The sequence below is a fragment of the Oncorhynchus clarkii genome, chromosome 22 (genome assembly GCF_045791955.1).
Source record: "Oncorhynchus clarkii lewisi isolate Uvic-CL-2024 chromosome 22, UVic_Ocla_1.0, whole genome shotgun sequence".
NCBI lineage: Eukaryota > Metazoa > Chordata > Actinopteri > Salmoniformes > Salmonidae > Oncorhynchus > Oncorhynchus clarkii.
Genome location: NC_092168.1, coordinates 15,199,148 through 15,208,431, shown reverse-complemented (window position 1 = coordinate 15,208,431; position 9,284 = coordinate 15,199,148). Strand labels below are relative to the sequence as shown.

At 42.0% G+C, this 9,284-nt stretch overlaps 1 protein-coding gene across 5 annotated transcripts; it reads left to right on the top strand.

The window, feature by feature from the left end:
• The first annotated feature begins 312 nt into the window (after positions 1-312).
• LOC139380468 (transcription factor Sp3-like) lies at positions 313-7,729 on the top strand. Of its 5 annotated transcripts, none has more exons than XM_071123157.1 (7): positions 356-668; positions 791-882; positions 1,056-1,142; positions 1,689-2,898; positions 3,487-3,673; positions 4,031-4,227; positions 5,586-7,729. In XM_071123157.1, exons 2-7 carry the CDS (start codon positions 820-822, stop codon positions 5,891-5,893), a joined length of 2,052 nt encoding a protein of 683 aa, XP_070979258.1. In that variant the 5' UTR covers positions 356-668; positions 791-819; the 3' UTR covers positions 5,894-7,729. The 5 variants fall into 5 exon arrangements, with proteins under 5 accessions (XP_070979260.1, XP_070979258.1, XP_070979259.1 ...); XM_071123155.1 differs by having other exon boundaries at positions 368-482; positions 1,047-1,142; positions 5,586-7,728; XM_071123156.1 differs by having other exon boundaries at positions 487-668; positions 1,047-1,142; positions 5,586-7,726.
• The last annotated feature ends 1,555 nt before the right edge of the window (positions 7,730-9,284 follow it).

The window sequence follows — 9,284 nt, the reverse complement described above, 5'->3', positions numbered from 1 at the left end:
TAATGGGCTAATAGTTAGACTTTAGTCTGTTTTAATGATCTACTTTAGCGCAGTATAAGTTATCTTAATTGAAGTTAAGTGAAAGCAATTGAGAATATGTTTAAAATCCACTGTGGCTGCAGAAGGCTTCAATACATGAACGATTAACAATAGCCATCATCATAACTCCTGGCACCACATTATCCTTGTTGAAAGAATAATACACAGGAAAGGAATTAGTCAGAAAATGACTGACATGGACACTGGTGAATGATAATACAGAGAATAAAAGACGGTAGCCAATTGGGTTTAAGAAGAACGGCGGGATTTCCTGTACGTGACTCTTGCAGGCCCCACCCTTTGCGTTTTCCGCACCGTCAATCAAAATAGAAAAAAATTGACTAGAATCACCGTTTTCAGCTTGCCTTCGATTAATGTAATCATGTTTGGCGTGTGATAATACCGGGATTCTGCGAATTTATATGTCTGTGCACGGTATGTCGGTATGTCTGTGCACCCTTTAGCTAAGCTAATGTTAGCTAACTAACTGGCTAATCTTTTTCAACAGTTTAGCCAACAGTAAACGTTAGCCTGCATGCTAGCAACAACAATTATCACAAAGCTATGTATGATTCGTAGCTAAATGGCTTCAGTTTGATCATCAACTCCACACCGCAAATGTAACGAAGGTCAGTCCAGCTTGAAGTGTATAACGTTAGTGGAATAACTACAAACCAATGTGCTGCCCTTTTCCGTGTGGAGATTGAACTTAACTTGTTTTGCTCCGATTCCTTCTTTCCGTGTCATGTAGCCCCAGAGCAGCCAGTGAAACAAGAGGAAATGGCTGCCTTGGACAGCTGTCAACGCGAGTTTCTGCAGCAAGACGGTGGCACAGGAGATCAGGTACTATTTAGAAATTGCCCCTTGTAGTTCTCGGTCAGGGTTTCAGTAAGTGCTTTGTGAAGTTCACACGTTTTAAAATTTGTAGTAAAAGTCGAACTTCCTGTGTGGCTCCGGGACTAACGGCCACCCACTTTCTTCGTTTTAAACCCGCCCATTGTGGGTAGGACACTCAGCCATCACCGCTCGCTCTGCTGGCAGCTACCTGCAGCAAGATCGGGTCGCCATCGTCAGAGAGTGATAACGGTGCTGCCGCTGTAGTGGTAAGTCACCACCTCTGGCTCTGCTAGAATGTATGTAATCGACCCAAAAAGGAATCTATATTTTTTGTAATAGAACGCGAGTGGTGTCGGCAGAGCTGTAGTTCAGTGCTGTAGTGCTGTTGTGAATGAGATATTCCCAAAAGGTACTCATGCAGTGTGCTCCTATTTTGATCACACACTAGTAATTAGGGTTCTCATGCACCTTCTCTAGACAAACATGGAATCTGGTCAAGAAACGCCTCTAAATCAGTCTTCACATTTGTTGCTAAATCGTGTGAACAAGCAGCACCAAAACTCATAGCGTTTGTGGTTTTTATGCATTCAGTGTATAAATGATATATTTGACATTTTCTTGAATAATAACAGTTTTTTCCAACTGGCTAGATTTCTGAATACAATAACTATTTGGCTTGCAGTCAACATTTCACTGCTATGTCTAACATTAACATTACATAATCACAACATTGCAATCTGCATCTTGACGATGCATCTTCTAGGTTAATTAATTGTTTTATTCACCAAAACAATATTTTTTTTCATCCACAGACTACAAACCTAACATCCATCCAGTTAACAGGGAACCCAGATAGATGGGAGGTTTTGACCCCCACAACAACAGTGAACGAGGAACCTGGCGCGGTCCATATCCAGACTCAGCGGATTATGACATCAAACGGACAGTATGTTCTTCCTCTCCAGAACCTTCAGAGCCAACCGATCTTTGTGACATCAGGAAGCGACGCCTCCGCCAACGCAGTGCCTAACATTCAGTACATTCAGACAGCTGATGGACAGCAACTAAGCTTCTCCACCTCCTGTGTGGAGGGGGCCACTCTGAGCCAAGATGCCACAGGGCAGATCCAGATTTTGCCTGACGGAACTCAAACTATAAGTGTGACAGGGGCTGGAGACATCCTTACTAACAACCAAAACCTCATATCACAGACTGGTCATGTCCAGCAGATCCAGGGTGTTTCTATCGGCAGCTCCACCTTTAACAACCAGGGACAGGTTGTCACAAATGTGCCTATGGGGTTGCCAGGGAACATCACCTTTGTCCCCATTAACAGTGTGGACTTGGACTCTCTGGGCCTCTCTGGTGCTCAGACTATAGCAACAGGGGTCACTTCTGATGGCCAGCTAATCATGACCAGTCAGCCTGTAGACAGTTCTGAGAGTTTGGAGAAGACAGCTGACCAGCTCTCGCAAACTCTATCTGTAAATGACTCGAATGCTAACTCAGAAATGTATCTACCAACATCCTCGGCCCAGCTGCCTGAGAGCATAGATGAGCCGGGTGTTCTGACCCAAGCCACAGAGCAGACAGATCCCTCTGGTCTCCAGGAGGGCTACATTCATCAGAACCATGTTCAGAACATCCAGGTCTCCTCAGGCCAGTCCATCATCCAGCTGCAGCAAGTGCCGGTCCAGACCAGTGATGGTCAGGTGGTGCAGGCAGGAGGGGGGCAGAACGTGCAGCTCTTCAACCCAGGGACCTTCATCATCCAGGCCCAGACCGTCACTCCCTCAGGCCAGATCCAGTGGCAGACCTTTCAGGTGCAGGGGGTCCAGAACCTGCAGAACATCCAGCTGCCCACCAACCCAGCCCAGCAGATCACCCTGGCCCCATTGCAGGCCCTGTCTCTGGGCCAGGGAGGAGCGCAACAGATCCCCAACCTGCAGACTGTGACTGTTAACTCTTTGGCCCAGACAGGCATTCATTTCCAACAGGCAGAGGACACCGACAGCCCTGGAGGTACAGTCTCCTCCTCCATCATCAATAAGACATGCCCACCATGATAGTGTAGAACACTGTTGGTTGTATGTAGGAAACCATGGGGTTCTGGGAAAAAAAGCTAATCCGCAGGAAACACAATTTACAGTATCGAGTCACCTGACAGGAGCCTTTCTGAGTCAACAGGCATTATTTATGCTGTTGAAGATTATTGTCACGTTGTTTTTTTGTAGGAAAATAATTTTCTAACTTGTAAACGTACACACATTTACCAATAGAACACTAAACTTAGCAGGTCTTTAAACAATTGTCTGACCATGTAATTAAGATTATTTCATAGATCTGTGAGATATGCAAGCATATTATAACTTATTTGAAGATTTAAAGGGAGTGTAAATTATCAAGTGTTTTTTTTCTTCAAGCTATCCATCCACACATTGTCAAGTTTGAACAGGGGTTTCGAATTTGTTCATAGCCAAACTGTCACAATCTTTTTTTAAAGCATTTAGCGAAGAAGCACTTTTCGCTGTAGCTTTTGCAGGCCATTTAGCATGCAATTGTTAATGCTTGTGGTCATATTGATGTGTGGATTGATTGGTCTCCCTCCAGATATCCAGATAAAGGAGGAGCCGGACTCAGAGAACTGGCAGCTGGGCAGTGACTCCACTCTGAACACCAGTGACTTGTCCCACCTGCGGGTCAGGCTAGTGGACGAGGAGGACCAGCTCGACGAGGGGGGCAAGAGGCTACGAAGGGTGGCCTGCACCTGCCCCAACTGCAAAGAGGCTGGAGGGAGGTGAGTGAGTTCATACTGTACTCTGTTTTAATCGGCTACGATTAGAGTGGCTTATGGTGGTCAGAAATCACTGGATGGAATCTTTCCTTTACTAATGATGTTTCAATTATAAGGGTATGAATGGGAAACAGAAATATGTTTTCCCCCTCAATCTAACACAGTCCTACTGTAACAAAATGCATTTTTCAAAATCATCTTCCATTAGCCCCCTGAAAGTCTTGATTGTTGACCCGGTCACCAGCATTGGCACGCAAGGGCCAAATAAACCCCAGAGCAAGTTCAGGTCTATTTGGCTATAAGTACAGTATATGAATGTGTTTCTTTGATATATTAGTGTGTTTCTATGTGTTCTCTCAGAGGATCCAACATGGGCAAGAAGAAGCAGCACATCTGTCACATTCCGGGCTGTGGGAAGGTGTACGGGAAGACATCCCACCTGCGAGCGCACCTGCGCTGGCACTCAGGGGAGCGGCCCTTCGTCTGCAGCTGGATGTACTGTGGGAAGAGGTTCACGCGTAGCGACGAACTGCAGAGACACCGGAGAACACACACAGGTGCACTCTCACTCACGTCAACATTTGCATTAGATTTTTCGTTTGAAAACCTGAAATATATAATTTAGTACATTAGCATTAGTCCTATAATACAGATTACATAATGAGTTCATAGTAGTGATTTAGAAGTGATAGACAGTGAACAAAAATATAAATGCAAACATGCAACAATTTTGAAGATTTTACTGAGTTACAGTTCATATAAGAAAATCCATCAATTGAAATAAATAAATTAGGCCCTAATCTATAGATTTCACATGACTGGGAATACAGATATGCATCTGTTGGTCACAGATACCCTAAAAAAATGGTGTACACTTCCTTGCAACACGGGGCCGTGCATTATCATGCTGAAACATGAGGTGATGGCGGAGGATGAATGGAACGACAATGGGCCTCAGGATCTCATCGCTGTATCTCTGTGCATTCAAATTGCCATCGATTGTTTTAAATGCAATTGTGTTCGTTTTCCATAGCTTATGGCTGCCCATACCATAACCCCACCTCCACCTTGGGGCACTATGTTAACATTGACGTCAGCAAACCGCATGCCCACAACGCCATACATGCTGTCTTCCCGGTACAGTTGATACTGGGATTCATCCGTGAAGAGCACACTTCTCTAGCGTGCCAGTGGGTGTTTGCTCACTGAAGTCGGTTACGGCGTCGAACTGCAGTCAGGTCAAGACCCTGGTGAGGACAACGAGCACGCAAATGAGCTTCCCTTAGACTGTTTCTGACAGTTTATGCAGAAATTCTTTGATTGCAAACTCAGTTTCAACAGCTGTCCGTGTGGCTGGTCTCAGATGACCCCGCAGGTGAAGAAGCCAGATGTGGAGGTCCTGGGCTGGTGTGGTTACACGTGATATGTGGTTGTGAGGCCGGTTGGACGTATTGCCAAATTCTCTAAAACAGCGTTGAAGGTGGCTTAAGGTAGAGAAATTAAAATTAAATTCTCTGGCAACAGCTCTGGTGGACATTCCTGCAGTAAGCATGCCAATTGCACGCTCCCCCAACTTGAGACAGCTGTGGCATTGTGTTGTCTGACACAACTGCGCATTATAATGGCCTTTTATTGTCCCCAGCACAAGGTGCACCAGTGTAATGATCATGCTGTTTAATCAGCTTCTTGATATGCCACACCAGCCAGGTGGATGGATTATCTTGGCAAAGGGGAAAGGCTTGTTAACAGGGATGTAAACAAATTTGAGCACCAAGTTTTTGTTCGTATGGAAAAATGTTGGGATCTTTTATTTCAGATCATGAAACATGGGACCAAAACTTTACATGTTGCGTTTATATTTTTGTTCAGTGTGGTCTGTCCGACTATTTAACCTTGTCTGGTCTCTCTGTGACAGGGGAGAAGAAGTTTGTTTGCCCGGAGTGTTCCAAGCGCTTTATGCGGAGCGACCACCTAGCCAAGCACATTAAAACGCACTTGAACAAGAAAGGAGTCATGAACTCTGTGAGCAGCGCGGTGGTGGCCTCCATGGAGTCTGCGGGTTCGTCAGACAGCATCATCACGGCTGGCGGCACCACCCTCATCCTCACCAACATCCAGCAGGGCTCCAGTAACGCCCAGGACATTCTGGCCAACGCTGAGATCCCCCTGCAGCTAGTCACCGTAGCAGCCGGAGAAGTCTTAGCGATGGCCGAGTCACAGTGACACTCATTAACGCCGAGTCACAGTGACACTCATTAACGCTTCATGAACTTCTTCATCGCTAATGTTCCCTGCTTGTTTTTATTTTAATTTTTTATATATACATACATGAATATATATTATATTTTTAAGAAGAATGATAGCATTAAATGTGGTTCCAATACATACCCACTAAAATGCCTTATTTTGTAACATATTGTGGAGTTGAAAAGGTGGAACGGCGTGTGGTTTTTAAGATACTGTTAATTACGTAAAAGTTTGAGTTAAATGTGTATAAAAAATATTGGTACAGAAATGAAGTGATTGGATATTAGGTCTGTCAGATTCCTTTAAGCAAAACATTTAGTTAACATTGAGTGTGACTCCTGTTATTTTCCTGAAGTAAGTTCTTTCTTACATCCAGACGTGTCATCATGTAAATGTTGTAATGTAATTGAACTTTTTTTTTGTCGTATGCAGTTCTTATTTTTATTTTTTTACTTCTTGATTAGTTATTTGTGCTTGCCTAAAACTCAGCAAGCGTCCCCCCCCCGCTCAGTTGCATCCTGAATAATATTGCAGGTGGCAAAAAGGAAACAATCGTCTATTTAAAATGCTGTATAATTCCTATTCAACAACCACAATTGATGTAATATACATTTCTTGCAAATCAAGTGTTTTGAGTGTTGCAGCTCTTTTATATTAGGCTTTGCATAGTAAACTGGTTTTGTGGTATCTCAAGGTCCAACATCTTTAAAAGTTTTTTAAAAATGTGTATAGTGTAATATTCATGTGTTTCTTTTGAAAAAATAATTTCTAAATGATTCTCAATTTAAACAAAATAGATGAGTCATTTACATGAGAGAGAAAAAAGCCATGCTTAGGGGTTAAATTGCCAAATTTGACTAATCTCAGGGTGACTTGGTCATGCAGTGCTGTCAGTTTGCACGGTAGAACAATCCTCCGCTGTGGTCGCTAGGGCTGCTATGGGGTGTTGTGTAGAGATGTGTTATTCCATGGACCAAAAGCCAAGGTGAATTATGCTGTCGCCATGTTACCTATGCTCTTTGAACTGTATGTGTCAGTCTTTAAATGACAACAACCCCCCCCCCTCTTACTTTTATGTAATAGTTAGGTAAAAAGATGCATTCTGTGTCTGCGCCTCAATCAATCAGTCCTCTTAAAACAGAAATGAAATGGTGTCACTGTATCACGGTAGGTCGGTACTCTTTTATTAGCACTGTTCTCTTCACCTGCAATTTGTTAATGATCTTTTTGTATGAAACTCTTCGTACACTGCCCATGGAACTGTGTTGGTTATGCTCTTTCAGCACTGTCAGTTTAGTATACATGTTTCTGTCTCTGTCTTATTTCTTTTAATTGGAATGGGTTTTGAGTCCCTTTTCTGTGGTAATATATCTCCGTATCTAGGTTTTTATCCAGATTATGAAATGTAAGATTGAAGAAAGTGAATTGTGTGCATTGTGTCTGCTGCCGGGATTGTTTGTTGTGACGTTCTGGAATATATTTTCAACTCATAAGGCCCCCAGTGGCTTTAAGCCCACCGTCATGTAATTGAAATGTACTATACCTTGTGTGGTCATGAACAAAACACTGTTATACCTCACAGATTCACATTTAGAAGTGATCATGACATTTTTACAATCTCAGAAAGTTTCAATCTGGATGTTTGTCATGTTATAAATCCTTGGTTCATTATGAACATTTTGTAACATTTGGTATTCATTTCACATATTTTATTCTGTTTTGTTTTCAAAAAGCGCAAAACAATTGTACAAGGTCCACTTTTTGTGCACAGCATATTATTTCATACTAAAATTACTAAACATTACCTGCTAGTAAGTTGTCGTGTTATTATTCTACTATTATATTATTATAATATCTTATACTATGAAACGGCAATCTGATTGGTCAAAAATGCGTTCCAGTCGTGGTATTACCACTGCATCCAAGTGGCATAATCATATTGAAACCAGAAATTCAGTATTTGTGAAATAATGTTATTGGAGTAGTGCCACAAGAGTTGTCAGTTCTCATAGATTTTTCTGCACATTGTCATTGGACTTCTTAACGTGTTGGCACCTCTCTCTCTGTTTGGCTGTCCAGTCCAGTAGATGTCACTGCAGCCAAAGGAGCAGGAGGGGAGACAAACTGACCTTCTGACCCTCCTAGACCCCCCTGCGGTTTCACTCATCTAGCCACTGAAGCCAACAGGAGGTAAAACATGGTTCATTTAATGTTCATGAATAGGCCTTTCTGGGTATATGAATTTCTGTTTCAGGACGAACATGATCTGTAGATGACTTCAACTCTTTAGAATAGTGTGATTCCTCACAAAACCCAGACACGAGTCCTGAGTAAGGCCAAAATGTAATAAATATGCCAACTTGTATTACTTATTTCTCCGGCTTTTAGATACAAATGTCAAAATATGTCCAAAATCCTTTCTTCAAAGGACTTTTCTATGGATTACATTTTGTGAAAATCCCCCAAATCATAGTATTTTCTTGTCTGGGTTTCGTGAGAAATCACTCTATAATAGGCTAGATGTATATGTTATATTTTTTGCCTACAAATTTATGAAAGTTTAAGAATATATTATCAAAATGCAAGTAATCCTTGCAGCACTCCTTGTCGCAAAGAAGCGTTTGAAAGGTCCGTACAAATAAGACATGTTAACAATGCTTTATTGAATGCAATAGATATTTCCTGCAAGAATGCAGGCTATTGCCCAAACATCTGTGTTGTTCTCAATTTAGATGAGTGGTTTTAAGAGGCTCACTTTAATTTAACTCTGAAAGCAGAGTATGCATTGTTACAATCAGTCACTCTATAACTCATGCCTCGACATGATTATTTTAGATTGCTCCACAAATTTAAGGTTGTTTTGTAGTGTTTTTAATTTGTAACTTCTCGTTTGTGTGAAAAAAGTTCTCCAGCATAGTGTTACATAGTGCCTTTTCTCTGCAACTGATAGAAATGCATGTGCGTTGTGCTGGCCACAGTTATTGCAGGGCTCCATAGGAACATCATTAAACGATTGATGTACGAATGCCTATATCCGTCAAATCAGAGTGAAAAGCACATATGGGTTTTGAATCTGAGTCAATTTGCTGCAGACGGGAGTCAGAAAATGTGGTCTATAAATGTTAAAAGGACACGTCCATTTTGTGGTACCTTTCATTTGCATAATTTAATTAATTAAATTCATTGTAATGCAATACCAAGTGCACCGCAAACACAGAATGACAGTTTTAGCTAATGAAATGTGTTAACGGTATCATCATTTATTTGTATGTTAATTAGTCCAATTAATTTCCCCTGCTCGGTAATCCGAATATTGTAATAATCTTTTGCTCCCCTGCAGGAATGAAATCTGCAATACACTGAGGTG

Excerpts from the sequence above, each read along its gene's own strand:
- LOC139380468 (XM_071123155.1), top strand. The coding sequence starts at position 820 with ATGGCTGCCTTGGACAGCTGTCAACGCGAGTTTCTGCAGCAAGACGGT. Across the intron at positions 1,143-1,688 it reads ACGGTGCTGCCGCTGTAGTG|ACTACAAACCTAACATCCAT; the intron begins GTAAGTCACCAC and ends TTTCATCCACAG. Across the intron at positions 2,899-3,486 it reads GGACACCGACAGCCCTGGAG|ATATCCAGATAAAGGAGGAG; the intron begins GTACAGTCTCCT and ends GTCTCCCTCCAG.